The sequence below is a fragment of the Canis lupus genome, chromosome 2 (assembly GCF_003254725.2).
Source record: "Canis lupus dingo isolate Sandy chromosome 2, ASM325472v2, whole genome shotgun sequence".
In the NCBI taxonomy this organism is placed as follows: Eukaryota; Metazoa; Chordata; class Mammalia; order Carnivora; family Canidae; genus Canis; species Canis lupus.
The window spans coordinates 6,482,081-6,502,108 of record NC_064244.1 but is presented as its reverse complement, the minus strand read 5'-3'; the positions used below and the strand labels follow the sequence as shown (position 1 = coordinate 6,502,108).

Sequence of the window (20,028 nt, the reverse complement as noted above, 5' to 3'; positions counted from 1 at the left end):
GATTCAATCTTTTTGTTTATTATAAGTCTTTGGAGATGTCTACTGTCTACTTCTTGAGTCAATGTAGGTAATTTGTGTATTTCTAGGAATTAGTCCATTCCATTTAGGTTATCTAATTGTTTTGTCATAGAGTTGTTCATAGAATTCTCTTATAATCTTTTTTATTTTGTAAAGTTGCTAGTAATGTCTTTGCATTCCTGATTCAGTAATTAATATGAGTTTTCTTCCTATTTCCTTATCAGAGTAAATAAAAGTTTGTCAATTTTGTTTATCCTTTCAAAGAACCAACTGTGGTTTGCCTATTGTCTCTATTGTTTCTCTATTATTCATTTCATCTTATTCCTCTCTAAAATTTATTATTTCCTTCCTTCAGCTTTCTTTGGATTTAGTTTGCTTTTTATTTTCTAGTTTCTTTTTTTTTTTTAATTTTCTAGTTTCTTACATTGGGAAGTTATTGATTTGATATATTTATTCTCTTTTGAATAAAGGCATTAGCAGTTATAAATTTCTCTCAAAACATCACATTTGCTAAAACTCGTAAGCTTTGGTATGTTGTATTTTCATTTAAATTTATCTCGGATTATTTTCTAATTTCTTATGTGATTTCCTCCTTAACTCATTGGTTGTTTAAGAATGTGCCATTTAATTTCCACATATTTGTTAATTTTTCAGATTTCCTTGTTATTAATTTCTAATGCCAACCTACTGTGGTCAGAGAAGATACTTTGTATGATTTTAATCTTTTTTAATTTATTATGACTTTTTGGCCTGATTTGTGTCTATCCTGAAGAATGTTCTCTGTGCACTTGAGAAGAATGTATAATCTGCTATTGTTGGTGGAGTGTTCTCTATATGTCTGTTAGATCTAGGTGACTCATGATGTTCTTAAAGCCCTTAATTGTATTATTGCCTGTCTAGATAGTTGATCCATTTTTAAAATCAGGGTGTTGAAGTCTCCAACCATTATTGTAGAACTAACTCTGTTTCTCTTCTCAGTTTTGTTAATATTTGCTTCATACATTTTGAGGCTCTGTTTTTTGGTGCATATGTATTTACAAATATCAGTATTTTGATGAATTGACAGTTTTATAATTCCATAATGTCTTTCTTTGTCTCTTTTAACAAATTTTGTCTTAAAGTATTTTTTATCTGATATTAACATATCCATTCCAGCTCTCTTTTGGTCACTATTTGAATGAGATATCTTTTTCCATTATTTTAGTTTAACCTATTTGTTTCTTTGGGTCTAAAATGAATCTCTTGCAGACAACATACAGTTGGATCTCGTTAAAAATCTATCCTGCCATCTGTCTTTTGGTTGGAGAACTTAACCAATTTACATTTAATGTAATTGTAAGGAAGGACATACTTCTATGATTTTGACATTTGTTTTTATATATCTTTTATCATTTTTATTCCTCAATTCCTCCATTACTGTCTGCTCTTATGATAAATCAGTGTTTTCTAATCCCCCATTTTTATTCTTTCATTTTTTCCTGTATTGGTTATTTTCTCTTTTTTAAAAGATTTTATTTATTTATTCATGAGAGATACATAGAGAGAGGCAGAGACACAGGCAGAGGGAAAAGCAGGCTCTTTGCGGGGAGCCTCATGCAGGACTCCATTCCAGGACCGAAGGATCACACCTGAGCTTAAGGCAGACGCTCAACCACTGAGCCACTCAGGTGCCCCTATATATTTATTTTCTTAATGATTGCCCTAGTGATTACAATTAACATTCGAAAAATATAATAACCTGGTTTAAATTAATACCAACTTGCTTTTAATAGTACAAAAACCTGGCTATATATCACTCTGCCCTCCCTCTTCTTTTACACTGTTAGTGTCAAAAATATAATCTTGCAACATTGTGTACCCATCAACATAGATTTATACTTATTATTGTCTTTTAAGTTATGTAAGAAAATAAGAACATAATAAACCGGGAATGCCTGGGTGGCTCAAAGGTTGAGTATCTGCCTTTGGCTCAGGGTCCTGGTCCCCCATGGGGGACCTGCTTCTCCCTCTGCCTATGTCTATGCCTCTCTCTGTGTGTCTCTCATAAATAAATAAAATCTTTTAAAAAATTAAAAAGAACATTACAAACTGAAACTACATTAATATGGACTTTTATATTTATTTCTTTGGTTACCTTTACCAATGTTCTTCATTATTTCACGTGAATTTCAGTCTAGTGTCTTCTATTTCAGCTAAAGGACTTCCTTTAGTATTTCTTTAGAGCCTATCTCCTAGTGATGAACTCTCTCAATTTTATCTGGGAATATCTTAATTTTTCCTTCATTTTTGAAAGACAGTTTTGTCAGGCATAGAATACTTTGTTGACAAGATTTTTTTTTTTTTTTCATTTTAGTATTTTGAATATGTTAGCCCACAGCCCTCTGGCCTCCATGGTTTCTGATAAGAGAGTAGATTTTAATCTTACTAAGAATCCCTTGTATGTAATGGGTCTTTTCTCAGATTGCTTTCAATATTTTCTCTTCATGTTAGCTTTCAACAGTTTGATTATAATGTATCTGAAGGGTGAGTCTCTTTGAGTTCATCCTACTTTGATTACTTGAGCTTCTTGAATATGTAGATTTAAGTCCGTAATTAAATTTGAGAGATTTCAGTCATTATCTCTTCAAATGTTCCTTTTGGCTTTTTTCTCTTGTCTTTCTGGAACTCCCAGTTTATAAATATTGATATTCTTAATAGTGTGTCACAGGTCTCTTAGGCTATGTTCATTACTCTTCATTTTATTTTCATTTCTGCTCCTCACACTGTATAATCTCAATTGACCTATATTCGAATATACTAACTCTTTATTCTACATGGTCAAATCTTCAGTTAAATCCTTTTAGTGAATTTTTCATTTCAGTTATTGTACTTTTTAACTCCAGAATTTCTATTTGTTTCCTTTTTATAATTTCTATCCACTTATTGATATTTTTTATTTAGTGAAATATCATTCTTTCTTTAGTTCTTTGTGCATGATTTTCTTTAGCTTTTTGACCATATGTAATACAGTTGAAGTCATTGTCTAGTAAGTACAATGCCTGGGGGATCCCTGGGTGGCTCAGCGATTTAGCACTTGCCTTTGGCCCCGGGGTGTGATCCTGGAGTCCCAGGATGGAGTACCACATCAGGCTCCCTGCATGGAGCCTGCTTCTCCCTCTGCCTGTGTCTCTGCCTCTCTCTCTCTGTGTCTCTCGTGAATAAATAAATAAAATCTTAAAAAAAAAAATAAAGTACAATGCCTGGGTTTCCTCAGAAACAGTTTCCATATTCTTTTTTTTCATATGGACCACACACTCATTTCTTTGCATTTTTTTTTTGAAAACTGGACTTTTTGAATATTATAATATAATCTGGAATCAAATTCTTCATCCCCCCCTAGCATTTATTTTTGTTCCTTGTTGTGGTTGCTGTTGTTTGTTTACTGGCTTTTCTGAACTAATTTTGTAATATCTGTATCTTTTGTTATATATACCAATTGAAGTCTGTTCTGTTGATTTAATAATGAGCTAATGATTTAACAGAGATTTCCTTACAGCCTTGAACAAATAAAACTTTTTAAAATTTCTTATTTTTTGCACATGACTTTGTGTGTATATGTATATGTTGGCACATGCTTTCAACACTCAGGCACTTTACAACTTTGCCTTAGACTTTATTTCCTCTTGTGCAGAGCCTTAGGTCAGCAAGATATGAAAATTTAAGGCCTTATATATATTCTGAGCATTTTTCAGCTTTCTAGATGCCTGGGAATAAAGAGAAGCTTTTCAAAGCCTATTTTGCCCAGCAGATCTCATTCCCCAGCCTTTCTTCCTTTTTTATTTAGTCTGTTGTTTGTCTTAACCATGATCCCTTGTCCCAGGTGGCATCAAGCAATCCATTTTCCTTTAAATATCTTAGTCAAATGACCCTCAGGTTACTACCTCAGCCATGGGAGGGTTCCCACAGGAGAAATAAAGCAGGCCCTTTGAAATGCAAATGAAAGGTACAATGAGATATCACAACACATCTTCAGAATGGCTAAAATTAAAAACACAGGAAACAATTGTTGGCAAGGATGTGAGGTAAAAGGAACAATCTTGCAAACTGGTACAGCCACCATAGTAAATAGAATGGAGGCTCCTCAAAAAGTTGAAAATAGAACTACCCTATGATCTAGTAATCACACTATTGGGTACTTACCCAAAAAAATACAAAAACACAAATTCAAAGGGATACACACACCCCTATATTTATTGCAGCATTACTTACAATAGACAAATTATGAAAGCAATCCAATGTTCATCAATAAATGACTAGATACAGAAGATGTGGTATTATATGTAATGGAATATTATTTGGCCATAAAAAGAATAAAATCTTATCATTTGCAATTATATAGATGGAGCTAGAGAGCATAATGCTAAGCAAAATAAATGAATCAGAGACAAAAATAACATGATTTCACTCATATGTGGAATTTAAGAAACAAAATAAATGACTAAAGGAAAAAAGAGAGAGAGAGAAATCAAGAAAAAGACTCGACTCTAGAGAACAAAATGGTCACCAGAGGGGAGATGGGATTAAAGAATACACTTAACATGATGAGCACTGAGTAATGTATAGACTTGTTGAATCACTATATTGTACACCTGAAACTAATATAACACTGCACGTTAACTGTACTGGAATTAAAAATAAAGGCAGGCCCTTTGAACTAGTCTTCCAGGGAGCCTCCAGAAAGGTCAAAATGAACAACCACAATTTTTTTAAGAATAAAGCCCATTGTGTTCGCGTATTCCCCTGTCCTGGGAATGCAGTCTGTTATCTCTAAGTTCACTACTGAACTGGGTAATGGGAGATCGGACACTGGATAGAACAGTGTTTTAAAATGTTAGAAAACTCTTTTACTCAGATTCAGCTCTTCTTTTGGTTAAGCATCCCCCTGGTTGCTATAAGCTTTTGATTCTCTTCCAGGATTCCAAAAAAGTTGATTCTAATAGTTTTTGCCACCTTATTCATTGTTTTTATGGATGGATGGAGTTGCAGGGTTCTTTATGCCTCTACTTTTGCTAATACCATTTCCCAAAACCATTATATTTTAATTGCCTTTTCATTTATGTTTACTAAATTATGATGAGGCTGAGACCAGGTAGATACCGCGTTTGCATTTCTAATAAGTTTACAGATGATGTAGATGATGATGGTTTGGAACCACTGGCCTAAAGCAAGCAATATCTATAAACTGAGCCATGAAAGAATAAGTAGGAATTAGCTAAATTAGGGGTAGTATTGTGGGGGGAAGAGCAGTGAGGAAAGCTGAAGGCAAAGGTTCAGACAGAGGAGACTTGGATGTAGTGCACAGGGACCTGCAAGTCTGTAGGAAAAGGAGAGTGATGAGAGATGAGGCTGCCAAGGCAGGAAGAAGCGATATTCAAAGGCATTCAGAGGCCTTTGACCATACTAAAGAGCTAGGTTTTGGGTGGAGAGCCACTGAAGGACTATAAAAAGGGAGCAACATGATCAGAAGTGATCATTGTGGCTTCAGTGTAGGGTGTGGACTGAAGGTGGGCAAGACCAATAAGTAGACTGTAATTAGCTACTGTAGGAGCAGGTTGATGACCAGGAGCTATAGAGTAGCAATGAAGATGGAGAAAAAAAAAAAAAGATTTGAAAGATATTTAAGAGGTAGAAATTAAATTCTTGAACACTCATTTCATGTCTGGAATGTAGGCGAGGGAAAAAAATAAAGTTTATTGGTAGGTTTCTGCTTTGATCCATTAAGTGTAATAGTCACGGGAGCAAGGAAGGCTAGAGGAACGAGGAATGGAGAGAGGGATGATTTAATCTGGGGACCTGTTGAGGTCTAGTGAGTCACTGAGTAGAGGGATTTTGAGCTCAGGAGAGACATCTAAACTAAGGCACAGATTTGGGACTTGCCAATACATAGATAACTGAAACAGAGAAATAGACGGAATTCCCTGGGTACAACAGGTACAGCAAGAAATAGATCTAGATGGCTACATTTAGGAGATTGTTGAGAAACACCGCCACTTAAGGGCAAACCTGGGGAAGAGGAGTCTGTGTTAGAGACTACAAAGTTGCTAACAGAGAAACGGGAAGAAAATCAGGAGAACATGACAGAATGGAAGCCAGTGCTTTAGCCATGCTGAAAGCTGGAAAGAGATCAAGTAAAATAAGGAGTAACAATATCAATTAGATATTTGAAGAAGGTAATTAATAACCTAAGTATAACTCCTGACAGTAAAGTTTCATGAATTCAAACCAGAAATATATAGGAAGTGAAAAAGTAGAAGCAGATAATATAGTGACAGCCAGTTCGTGTGTTGCCCTTTTCATTGTTTCAACATGATTTGTATGACTTTATCTGCTATTAATAATGAGAACAGAATGTATTTTTAAATATACTTTTTTATGTTAAATTCTGGGAATTTCTTGCTGTCTTCTTGTATATATTACTGCTTTCCTTCAGAAATAGTGAAATTTTCTGAACAGATAGGTAGACTGAAGATTTATCTTTGAAATAACAGTAGAAAAAGTAATTAAGAATTTTAATGATTGTATTTTTTTCCTACAGTTGTATTTCATATAAATGCATATCTAAGGATTTTGTTTTCAGAAGTTGGTTTCCAGGGAATGAACCCATATAAACTAACAAGAGCTTGTTTTTTAAATATATGGTAGAATTTTCTCATTTTATTTTAAGGCAATGCTAGAAAAATTCAACTTATTCCATTTTACCAAAACCAATATCCTGAAATGCTTAGGCAAAGGTACAGAATCGCTTTAGTATATTTCCCAGAATTCAAAAACCAGTAAAATCACTAACACAAGACTCATGACAGCTTTTGCTTTGGTTTTTCATCCCTGGAAATGAGATTATGGGACCTGTGATGATCTTGAATTCTCAGACCATGCAGTAAATACCCAAAGGGTCACCTGGAAAACATGAAAATTTATGATAATTTAGAATTGGGATTTATTGACTAAAAGATTATCCAACTGGGATCATACAGATTTCTTCTGAAAATGCAATGTGTATTTCCTGCTCTGTATTTTGTTATGTGATTTCCTTCAGCTGGAATATCTCCTTATATCTTTTCCACTTTCCTCAATTTCTATTGGTATCCATCAAAGTCCAGGTCAAATACCACCTATTTTATTAGATTACTACACTGACTATGTACATAAAACATAGAACATATGCTATTCCTTTTTTATTTAGTCTGTTGTTTGTCTTAACCATGATCCCTTGTCCCAGGTGGCATCAAGCAGTTATTTGCATATTTATTTCTAGTTAGACTGTAAACTTCTAGGACTATATCTTATTCTTCCATGTTGCCCCGCATAATGCCCAGCATATGATTATCACTATATAAATATTTGCTCGTTATACTTATATTTCAGTTATTTATATATGATTGTCACTATATAAAAAGTCATTCATTATGCTTATGTATTCAGTGTCTAGTACTAAAGAATTCTCCTTTTTCTGCCTAGCCAAAATATAGAAGACCATAAAAATGGGCCAGATTTCCTCTTTTGAGTTCCTAGTCATTCAAAATTTAGAATTCATTCAGGTATACCCAGAGACAATTATGTGTACATAGTGGCTGCAAGTTTCTCCTGCAGAAAATAAAATTGACACTGGCAAAAAATAATAATAATGATAATAACGACAATTTTTTAAATGTCTCTTATTTCTAAGAGTTCTCTGAATTTTTTGATCTGCTAATTATAATAGAAGGCTTCTTATAGGGTTAATCATTGACCAATAAGTTGATTAACTTGTTTAAAGCAAAAAAGCATTAAAGAAGTGTATAAGAGGCTGTGACTTAAAACACACAAATAATCATTTACCAACTTTTTAAAAGATTTATTTATTTCAGGGAGAGGGGGAGGGAGAGAGAACATGAGTAAGGTCAGGGGCCAAAGGAAAGGAAGAGAAATTCTCCCACTGACTCTGAACTGAGCACAGAGACCCACACGAGGTTCAATCCCAGAACTCTGACATCATGACGTGAATCAAAATCAGGAGTCAGATGCTTAACTGACTGAGTCACCCACGTGCTCCTCACTTACCAATACTTTTGAGGAAAAACTTCTTTGACTATGGGTCAGGTATTTGGAGTGCATTATTCTCTTTCTAACATAAATTACTATAATCATTATTTACTGTTCAGTGTTGGTTCTTTAGATAAAAGTGTAAATCTAAATATTTTTAAAGTAATCTGAGTATAGACTTTCTAGATTCTTGTTTATTGACCACTCCAATAAACTAAAATTTCCTCATTTTCCCCTCAGTTAAAAGCCTATTTAATGACTTGCCGACATGGAGTCTTTCCAAAGCATTCGAGATAGATTATTTTATTTTATTTTATTTTATTTTGTTTTGTTTTATTTTTATTGGAGTTCAATTTGCCAACATATAGCATATCACCCAGTGCTCATCCTGTCAAGTGCCCCCCTCAGTGCCCATCACCCAGTCACCCCAAACCCTCGCCCACCTCCCTTTCCACTACCACTTGTTTGTTTCCCAGAGTTAGGAGTCTCTCTTGTTCTTTCTCCCTCACTGATATTTCCACTCATTTTCTCTCCTTATTTTATACAAATAAGTCTTTTTTTTACATCATGAGTAATTATTTTATTCGTAATTTAGTTAAATTATATAAGGTGATAACAATGGGCACGATTTGGGGACAAATACAACTGATTTCTTAACAAGTAGCAATTCCCCTGGTTGGAGCAAAAGCGTTTGAGGCACACTAGACAGAGCTAGCAAGTTAGCTGCCAGTACTAGCATTTACATGGCATGGGCAGTACTCAATATGTTTTACCTAGGGAATGGAGAATAGCCGTTAATCTGGTGAACTAGTAAAATGGTACTAGAGTAAAAAGAGCTACTATCCTCTTATTTTATACTAATATCTTTCTGACATTGTTCCACAGAAAAGTTAAGTGTAGGTATTTTATTCAGAATTAAATAACTTCACCCTTTGTGTTAGCTGAAGGACAATGGAGTTAAAGGTATAGGGAAGAAGGATAAATAAAAGTCTGCTGTAAAATAACTTTCTTTGTTGGATGTATTGTGTTGATTCAGGAAGAGCTACCAAAGGTCTATAGAGAGAAAAAAAAAAGTATAATACATCTAGGCTATTTCAAGTATGCATGTTTCATTTCTAATTTCATCCCGATCTTCTTCCTTAATATAGTGATCTTAATTCAGTTACCCTAGTATTTAAATACCTCTCTCATTGTTTTCATGTTTATTTCATTATTTTTTTTGGTAATGTGATAAAATAATTACAAAGGGAAATCAATTTGTATAATTTTCACGGGATGCCTGGGTGGCTCAGCCTTCGACCCAGACTGTGATCCTGGAGTCTGGGGATCGAGTCCCACATCAGGCTCCCTGCATGGAGCCTGCTTCTCCCTCTGCCTATGTCTCTGCCTTTGTCTCTCTTCTCTCTGTGTATCTCATGAATAAATAAATAAAATCTTTAAAAAAAATAATTTTCAGAAAATGCCTTTCATGTTATTCTATTGTAAAAAATTAACTGGTTCAGGGAAGTTTTTGGCTTAGTATAATAGTGTGAAATCTAGCTACTTATTTTCAAGACTAGTTTTGATCCCTTGGAAATCTTGTTTGAGCCAGTTTGCCTCTGGATCCTTTTTTTTTAAGATCTTGAGTATGTTCCCTAAAATATTAAGACACACTCAAAATAATTTCATCCTGTACAAATCTGTTGACTCACTGCCATCTAAAGTAGAATATCTGTTTTGCTATTGGAAGATAAAAACTAGAATGAAATTAAGTGAAAATAAAAGCAATACTGTTTCTAGGTTTTTTTTTTTTTTCATGTTAAAACTCTGCATAAGTAGGTTTTTGGTGGGCTTAAACTTCACCTAGAAGAATCAAATAATATGGAGTTTTTCTGAGTGCTAAGTTTGCCTTCACATTTTGATGTTTTGCTTTTCCAGGGTTTTGAAGGTGTTTCTTTCACGAACAGCCCAGCGGATTCCATATATGACTGGTGGACGGGTCATGAGGATGCTGGCAGTAATGCTCCTGGTAGTATTTTGGTTTCTTGTTGGCTGGACTTCGTCTGTTTGCCAGAATTTGGAGAGGCAGATTTCACTTATTGGCCAAGGGCAAACATCTGATCACCTCATCTTCAATATGTGCCTCATTGAGCGCTGGGATTACATGACAGCAGTTGGTATGTGGTCACTTATTTTGTGCGTTGTCTGGTCCTATTTCCTAAAATAGACTTCTTTAGAAGCCTTACCATACCCTTTTACAAAACTGAAAGGGATTTCACCTAATATGGTTTGGGTAAAACAATATCATGAAAAGGACAATGACATGTGAAATGCAGACTTTTTCTGAGTTTCCATTCTTTTTCAAAGGTATGTAGCTTTGTTGAGAAAATGTGGTCAAGTAAATTAGGAAGGAGAAATGCAGCAAATAAAAACAACTACTTCTTACAAAGAAAATTTCTGTTTTCCACCTTATCAGTGTATTCCCATTGTATTAACAATAGCTGTTTTCTTGATTTATTTCTTTAATTGGGAGGGGAAAAAAGGGAAACATACTAGTATTTTTTATATAGTTTAGGTCCTGTGATATTTCAGACTAGGGATGCAGGGCACATTTTGAGTAGAGATCTTCCCTGCAAAAATTTTAATTAATCTATGGCTCTTCTAAAGATAATTTATTAGGACTTCTCTGGAGGTCCAGTATTCCACAAAAATGAAGCCATGCTCCTTGGGGTTGGTGAGAGACTGTTCCATGCCTGAGAAACTGGAGAACTTGGAAGAACCACATGACATCTTAGGCCAGAAGCATAGGTTTTTCTGGCACCTTGATTTTTTGAAAAATGAGGAGGAGAAATCAATAGAAATTTTTCTGTTGTTAACATTAGGCTAGCTTAAGCCAAGCCTCTAAAGATACAAAAAATAATGAAAACAAATTTTTATTATTTTGTTGTCATTCCCCTCAGCAAACCACAGGACAAATCTTATTTTTATTTGGCAGTGAGTCTAATTCCTATTTTCTGCCCCCCCCCATATTTGGCAATTTGTTGGTTGAATATTCACATTTAGTGTTTTGCTAGAAGTTAATAACAGATATATTTAGTTTACAATTTAAATGTAATGATATTTTTCCTGGGCAAGATATTTCAGGAATTTTATAGGCCTGATATCCATAATAATGAAGCAATTGTGAGTATATAAAAAGAATGGTTATAATGATAATTTGTAAAGCCAACCTTCATTATTTTGATCAATATCAAAAACATACCAGAAATTATCAATAGATATGTATCAGTAGATATCAATATTGAAGATAAAACTTAGAAGTTATCTGATTCTGACTTAAGTATAGATATAAATAAATTGTATAGGTATAAAATTTCTACTCAATAGAAACCTCTAAAGTTGTTTTACATTCTTCAATCCAAGTTAACCAAACTAGGAAAAATCATTTTCCCACATTACTGTGAAGAAAAGCCCACTATATTTCTTTTCTGTTTTATAATACTCAAAATACATGCTTCATCATGGGTAGGGAATAAACAAGCAGAAACCATGGCCTATTTACCTAGCATTATCTGTATTTTGTATACCTTGGTTTTGAGATATATTGAAGGCCTTTTAAAATGTTCTTTTACATTCTGAAGAAAATGACATTTATGGTCTCCTGTCTCTATGTAGAAATAAATAGGAAAATATAGCTGACAGTAACCTGCAATTTATTCATTAAAAACTTTATATATAAGTAAAAGTTTCATACAGTAAACAAGACCCACTGAGTAAATTTCTTTAATGCTATGTTGAACACTTTGCAGGAGACATAAAATGTATGAAATTTCTGTTCCTCTTATCAAGTAGCTTACCATTGGTTTATATAAATAAATGGGAATTGTTAAAAGTTATTTTAAAAAAACAAAATTATGTGGTAAAGACTCTTGGTACAATAGTTCAATAAAGGAAGACAACAGTTTGGACCAGAACCCAGGAATCTTTAAAGGGAAGTTCTTTGAGCCATGGATAACACAGGTTATTGTAAAGTGGTACAGAAAACATTCCCTTTGATAGGAATAGTGGTAGAGGTGGATGGAAATTATATTTCCTTAGAAGGAAATGTCCATCTAAGAAAGATTATGTTGGAATACATTGTGATTAATTCTGGATAGTTAGGTTTATTGTGGGTCTTGAAAACCTGTTAAGGAATTTGGAGAACCAGAAATGTGATATGATAAATCAGTAAAGTCAATATAGATTGCCTTTAGGAGAGAGAGAGGGAAGGAGGGAGAGAGAAAGAGAGAATAGACCGACCAATTAAATTCATGGGTTTAGGAGGGAGAATCATTAGAAGGGAGAAAGAGCAGTGGTTCTCAAAAGTGGTCCCAGAATCGATGGCAGCAGCACACCTGGCAACTTGTTAGAAATGTGCATTCAGCGGCCCACCTACAGACTTTATAGGTCAGACACTGGAATCGTGGGGCCCCACAGTTTGTGTTTAACAAGCCCTCTAGGTAATTCTGATGCTACTCTAAAGTGTAGAACTACTGACTTGAAGGAAATAATCAGATGAACTTACTAGAATATATATCACTTATCCTAACTTTGCTCTGGGCATTCCATGATACTCTGTTTCCCTGATCAATCACTAGAATATTCTTCACAATGATTATTTCAAGTCTTGTATTGCCTCCCCTTTTACACCTCCAAACTAACTAATATTCTTTTTTTCTCTTAAAAAAGTAAGATAGCAATCAGACATCAGTTGTCTTCCAATTCTTGTCAACATATCTGTAAATCTTCCTATATTCCTTCCCATTCTTATCCACCCCCCATGACCTAAACTAACTCTTGTGCCATGCTCATTCAACATTAACCCCCTTATCTCCAGTGACCTGTCTCACTTTCTATGACTTTCCTGTCATCTGAAACTCCCCTACCTCCCAAATCTCTCATTAAAGAATTCCATTCTGACCACAACTTTCTGTCTTATGTTATTTGTTTAACTACTTTGGCTGCAATAGCTCTTTATATTCATGGGCTATTTTTATTGTGTTTTACTGCCATTAAATTCTGCTTTCCTCCAAAGATACAGCTTACCAGGTAGCAAATTTTTCTACTAGCAAAGATGAAAACACATGAAAAAAGTAGGCATTCTTTAAATATAGTAATTCTGGATAATACCAGAGAAGAGAATGCACAGAGAGCAGGGAGGACTATGAGCCCACCTTCCTGGAGAGCCTGAGGTAGGTGGTATAAGAGAGAATAGCTTGAGATCCAGAGCTTGGGAGGGCTACAGAATGCAGTTCCTTGGACACTAAGCAGGTCTCAGTTACAGTAAGAAGAGAGAGAGAAGCTAAGAGAAGAGATTGTTATGGTGGGAAGATCTAGGTCATGGCTCTAGGACTGAGTTAAAAGTAGTAAAACTTGAGAGGCAGGCATTAAAATAATACTCCCACAGGTGTTAAATGATAATATTAGGGTCTCAGAAAATAAAAGACAAGTGACAGGGTGCAGAGACTCAAGAGGCGAGAAAAAGTTGAAAGGTGGTGATGGTGGCGGTGGTTTTGTTAGCTCCAGGCTCTGTTTCCATCCTATAAACTACTAGAACACCTTCGTTTCAACACTTTTCCTGCAGTGACACATTTCTCTAAAGAAAAGTCGAGACACATGGTTTAACAAATAGGAACAAATATTTGAAATTAGGACTCTCTTAAAAGAATCAGAGACATGTGGTTGCTATGATTTTTTTTCACACTACCCTACAGCAATTCCATTTATTTATCTTTCACATATCTTACATTTTTCTTTCTAGTGCGTGTAGCACTAGATATTCTGTATTTAACCTCTCTTAATTTAATGTTTTCTAATGTGCGGCAGATGCTTCTTTTCAGTTCTCTTTATATATTTCTATAAGTAGCATGTTTGCCCTTAGATTTTTTTATACTCAGACTGTTATTCAAGAATAAATTCTTGTATCTTCAGTCAGCCAAGAAGAAACCTGTACTAAAAGCTAAATTATTCCATTTCCTAAGTGGAAATGTTTCTATATAGGGGACAGGCTGCAGAGAAGCAATAGATAGGTTTTACCTTGAGGCTGTGAAAATCATTGTCAGGAAGCTCTGTACACTTAGATTAGGTCAGGAGTCAATTTAGAAAAAAAAAGAGAAAGTGGTGGTTAATACATTTATAAACATGCATTCTGGATTAGCTTTACCTATCAAAAAAGGATCTATTTTTTAAAAATACAAATTAAAGAGTCACTTGAAAGAGTGCAATACTTGTCTTCCCACTGAAGTAGAACTCTATTTAGAAATGTGGGTCATAAGTGTAAAGAATGGGTCTATTCTGTTTTTGCTCACTGTGCAGGGCACCTCCAAAACTGCTCAGACAGGTGATTTGCCTGCCACAAATGTTTCAGACCAGGTTTAGAAACTGCTTGGAAAAATCTCCAAACCTCTATGAGACTCAGTTTCTACTTTGAGGAAATATGTGAAAACATAGAAAGGGAGAAAAGATGACTTTCAGAATCCCATTGTTATTTAAATATGTTTATAATTTTCAATTATCATGTTTGCCCTGTATAAAAAATTGTGAGGTCACCTTTAAATGGAAAACAAATAAAGGTGTAAACATTGCAACTATAAAAGACAGATGAACAGGCAATGTGAAAAGTGTTTTATAGGCCCAATAGTTTGGGAGTTTTTTAATGATTTTTTAAAATCTGGTGAGAAATGAACTTCAAATTGTGGACGTTTCAGAATATTTCTGGATCAGACTAAATTCCTATAAAGACTTAAAGTGCTATACTGCTTTGAAAATCATCTATTAGAAAGATAATACTGTAGTACTTATACTATTCATTTATCACGTGGCTCAGCACTTTGAATTTTTCTGAGTATGTTTAAATATATTATCTGCCATTCATATTCTTCTATCTCCTCATCCCTCCTTTCTCTCCCAACCTGGTAGTTCTAACACTCCTCAACACCATTACTTAGCTTGTTCTCAGTATATCCCTGACACCTAACAAAGTATCTGTCAGCTCTTGATAAATATTTGCTGAAAGAATAAAGGATGAGCTCAGCTCCCTTTATCTTATAATATTTTCTATGGTCAGAATTACACCAGTTGACGAAACATTTAAAGCTAAAATTCTAGGGGTTACACAATTGTCCCCACATTCATTTTAATGGTAAAGTGTATGTTCAGATTTTGAGAGGTATTTTTGAGCAAGTTACAGAAACTAAATTGGCAATCCTTAGCCTTTTTATGAATTCTATCCCTGACTTGTCCAATAGTCAAAATAAGTGAATGGCATAAAGCTGGCTAGCAAATCAGAATTATAATTTTCAAAATATCACATGATGCATTTATAAATATTGAACTGGAATGAAACTGATACGCTCTTGATTATTATATTATTTGACCATCCTTTTGGAGCTATGTAAAGGATAAGGGGGTTGAGACTAGAAACATTCTTCTGAATAAAGGGAGAAAGCAAATAAACATGCTTGGGAGTAGGAATCTCCAATTTTTTTCTAAATCTATTTACCCTATTTAGTAAGTTGGTAATCAGTTGTGCATGTTCAGGATTTTGCACAATAGCAATAAAATTTTTCATGGCTAAAAGTTAAGACTCTTACCCTAGGGGTTTCCTAATTTATTGGTAAAAACTGACAATTGAGTAGAATTAACTTCTTATACCTGAATTACCTTCATAATGTCATCGCTAGGATAAGGAAGACTACATCTTTTACACCTGGATTTAGTGCTTGTGGGTAGAGTCCTCCAGTATGGGGCTTCCAGGTTTGGAATACATAAATTTAATAAAGGTGGTGATACAATGCTTAGTTAGTTGGTTAGCAGTCAGTTTCTAACTACACATTCACAGCATAAACTGAAGATGGGGAAACAGTAGGATGACTAAGATAAGTTGGAATAAGTGAGCAGATTCTTACCTTATCTATAAGAAACAATAAGGTAGCAAAAGGATGACTAATAGATAGATCATAATGTCAAGGATATGTGGAACTTCTATTCCACGGCTAAATCAGACTTTAGTTCAGACTTAGGTAAGCACATTTCTGTTTGGTTACTTCTAGGTAATGATAATCTAATGTGATTTAAAAGGGACATAATTGGGCAGCCTGGGTGGCTCAGAGGTTTAAGTGCCTGCCTTTGGCCCAGGGCATGATCCTGGAGTCCTAGGATCGAGTCCCATGTCGGGCTCCCTGCATGGAGCCTGTCTCTCCCTCTGCCTGTGTCTCTGCCTCTGTGTGTGTGTGTGTGTGTGTGTGTGTGTGTGTGTGTGTGTGTCTCCCATGAATAGATAAATAAAATCTTTAAAATTAGGGGGTCGGGGACATAATTGAGACTAAGGCTAGTTTGCTGCCTTCCTTAACTGAGCACAAGAATATACACAAAAAGTTCTATCCATCTTTCTATTTACCTTCTCTTATTCTACATATCTTTCTATATCGCTGTTGTGGCCTAATTCTCAATCACACTGACGTGATTTAATGACTATTCCTTGACAAGGACTCTTATAAATCAAGATCTTTGCCCATGTCTTCATAGTTGTGAAAAGTCCACCAGTATATGAAGTATCTTATGGTTTTGGAAACTTCTTAGAGCTTGACATCCCTTGCTATATATTTTATTCACCAACTTTGAAAGAAAGACATAGAGAAAAATCTAGCAAACAGGTATTATAAGCTTGGGTTCACATTCCATTTGGGAATTTTTTAATATTTGGTTGTTTAAGATAATACCAATATGGATTCCCCCACTGTTCTAAAGTTCTAATTCATTTCCATGAATTTCACATGGGATGTTTTCGCTGTAGAAAATGTAATCTTTGGGATGCCTGGGTAGCTCAGTGGTTGAGCATTTGCCTTGGCCTCAGAGTGTGATCCCAGAGTTCCAGGATCAAGTCCCACATTGGGCTCCCTGCAGGGAGCCTGCTTCTCCCCCTGCCTATGTCTCTGCCTCTCTCTCTGTGTCTCTCATGAATAAATAAATAAAATCTTAAAAAAAAATAAAATGTGGGATCCCTGGGTGGCGCAGCGGTTTGGTGCCTGCCTTTGGCCCAGGGCGCGATCCTGGAGACCCGGGATCGAGTCCCATGTCGGGCTCCCGGTGCATGGAGCCTGCTTCTCCCTCTGCCTATGTCTCTGCCTCTCTCTCTCTGATGTGACTATCATAAAAAATAAATAAAGCAGAAAAAAAAAAAAGATAAGGGATAAACAAACTATCCAGAGGTTTGCAATAGATGAAAATTTGGCCCATGGGCAATAGTCTAAAAAAAAAAAAAAAAAATGTAATCTTTGCTATCCTCTTCTTCATTGGCATGCTCTTCTTTGCTCTCTTCCTTCCTGGTATAGTACTTTAAACACACAAGACAATATGTTCAGTAATTTAATTAGTCATATGCCGATGTTTAGAAGAGACCAAGACCACAGTAACTGTCTTCCTGAGTTAGATAGGAAAATTCTAAAATAGCAGTTGTTTCTAAGGATTTAAATGCTTAATTACTGTAGAAGATTAGGCTATCGTATGACAGGTGAAATGTGATATAAGCACCATTTAATGAGCGTAGGGGAAAGTAGATTAGACTTCCTCTTCATCTGACTTAGATTAATGCTCATGATGTAGCTTCATTTACATACATCTTCTTTTATTCCAAGGTACTATATGTCTTTTTTTCTAAGATTTTATTTATTTATTCACGAGAGACACAGAGAGAGAGAGAGAGGCAGAGACACAGGCAGAGGGAGAAGCAGGCTCCATGCAGGGAACCTGACCTGGGACTGGATCTCAGGACTCCAGGATCACACCCTGGGCTGAAGGCGGAGCTAAACTGCTGAGCCACCAGGGCTGCCCTGTACTACTGTATGTCTTAATCCACACTGTATCACTTATTACTACTTTTAAAAAGTACTTTTAATGTCAGTCAAAGGATAAAAGCCTAACCATGTAGATGGTTTATTTGCCTTGGTTTGTTTGGGCTTACATTTCTAGAAACTCACACATACTTTTGGAAGGTCTTGCTTGAGTGTTTTTAGAAAGAGTGAAGTGGGCTTATTTTCTTGTGTACTTATATACCACCTCTTCAGAAAAATATTTTGTGTCTTTGAGGAGTATTTATGATGCTACAGGGCTGAAAGGACAAATTATTTTGTATCTTAATTTTTATCCTTACAGTGCCACTTTTCTTTTCAGAAGTTAAAGATTTTGTGATAGGGCTGGTAATTATCTTGCAACAGCTCCCAAAGGACATAGAGCAAGAATAACTAGGGTATCCATGGTGGTCATGGTTTCTTCTAAGGAGTTTCAGCTCCACAGTGGAACCCTGGCATTTTAAAGGGAGGCAGCAACATTAAGAAGGAAAACAAAAAAGCCTATGTTTTGTTGCTTGAAGAGAAATGGCCTATAGATTAACTCAGTTGTCAAGAAAATTTTGGCAGATCTTTTCCTTGAATGAAAAGGACTATCATAGCTTAAATAACAAGCTGCTGATCCATATGGACTGCAAGTTTCAGTATGTTCTCACAGCTCCACCCATTCCAATTCCTGCAGTAATCACAGAGAGCCTGGTGCTACCATTTCCTCTGAGATTAGATTACATTACATAGGAGTAGGAAAGTGTGTGGATTTTCAGTTTCAACTCACTGAGACCCACTCCCCAAGGTAGTCAACACTCTGGGATAAATTAAATAAGAAAGAGACCATTTGGCCAAGAAAATGGTAGAAAATTTGTAAAGACCATGTGAATCTCCCACTCAGTAGTCAAGCAATGTCCTCCTGAGCCAAGCCTAATTCAGCAAAATTGTCTCAAGGATTCTACAAAGTAGAAATTGAACAAGGAAGTAAAATTTTTTTAGCTTCCAAAAGAGAAAATGACACTGTAAGTATACAATTAATAATAAAATGTCATTTTATTCTCTTCTTGCCCTTTAACACGAGTAACTACATCTCAAAGAAGTAAAATAATTTTCCACAAGGGTAGAATATAAACAAGCAAATATAAACCCCTATAATCGTCATAAAACCACTCAAGCTAGCCCTTCAAAAAGTATGTGTAAATCTAGTGAGATAGCCCAAGCAAAGGCAAAAAAATTGTCAATGCTGTGAGTCTTTAAAAAAGATACAATTTAAAATATATTTTTAAATGGTAACAAATAATCCCAATTCCACATCCCTCTTTAAAGGACACACAGGCAAAAAACAGGAAGAGGAAAACAAAATGATATTCTAGAAGACAGAATTTAGAACTTGCTGCCCTGACATTGACCTTGTGCCCTGAGAGGTCCCCAATCTTATTCTGTCTTTGTGACTCTTCTTATATTCATGATCTTTAATGTGTGTCCATAACCTATGAAGTATCTGAATTTCACTAAATTAATGTTGCCCCATATCAAACTTTAAAAATCTTAAGTGTCCATACCAGAAACAGAGGGAAAAAAATATACCTTCCCTAACTTTCCCTCTCAAGATGCAATGGAGATTGTGAAAAACTTGACCCAAGTTCTAGAAATGTGTGAAAGGAAGCAATTAAGAAAAGCCAACATGCAAGTGTGTGACCATTCACAGCAGTAGGAAAGAGAATAGAATCATCAAGTCACTATATGACCTACACAGTATCTCAGACACAGGCTTAAAATTAGGGCATTCAGAATTTTGCCACAGCCTACGATAAAGCCTTCATACATGTAGATAATGTACAAACTGCATTAAGCACAGTGCCTGGCACATTCAACAGATGTTAGCTACAAAGTCAGATTGAGAGGACAAAAAGTCATTCCAAATGGAATAATAATTAGCATATGAATTACTTAGAATACAAACAATTACTGCTTGGAAAAATACTTGTTTTCTTCAATAGAATTTAAAAAATATTTCCTTGGGTTTTCTCTATGCCTGTTAGTAATAGAGCAAAAGAAACCCTCAGGCAGAAGATGTAATTCAGAAAACACTGGTCAG

The 20,028-nt window shown here is 35.2% G+C and overlaps 1 protein-coding gene across 2 annotated transcripts in view; it reads left to right on the top strand.

Moving 5' to 3' along the window:
• Window positions 1–20,028, top strand: part of GPR158 (G protein-coupled receptor 158) — a 409,138-nt gene that overhangs the window by 369,509 nt on the left and 19,601 nt on the right. For both annotated transcript variants that reach the window (XM_025463914.3, XM_049099715.1), the window contains one exon: window positions 9,997–10,235. In XM_025463914.3, the coding sequence (XP_025319699.3) occupies window positions 9,997–10,235 (239 nt within the window). The remainder of the gene's footprint in view (window positions 1–9,996; window positions 10,236–20,028) is intronic.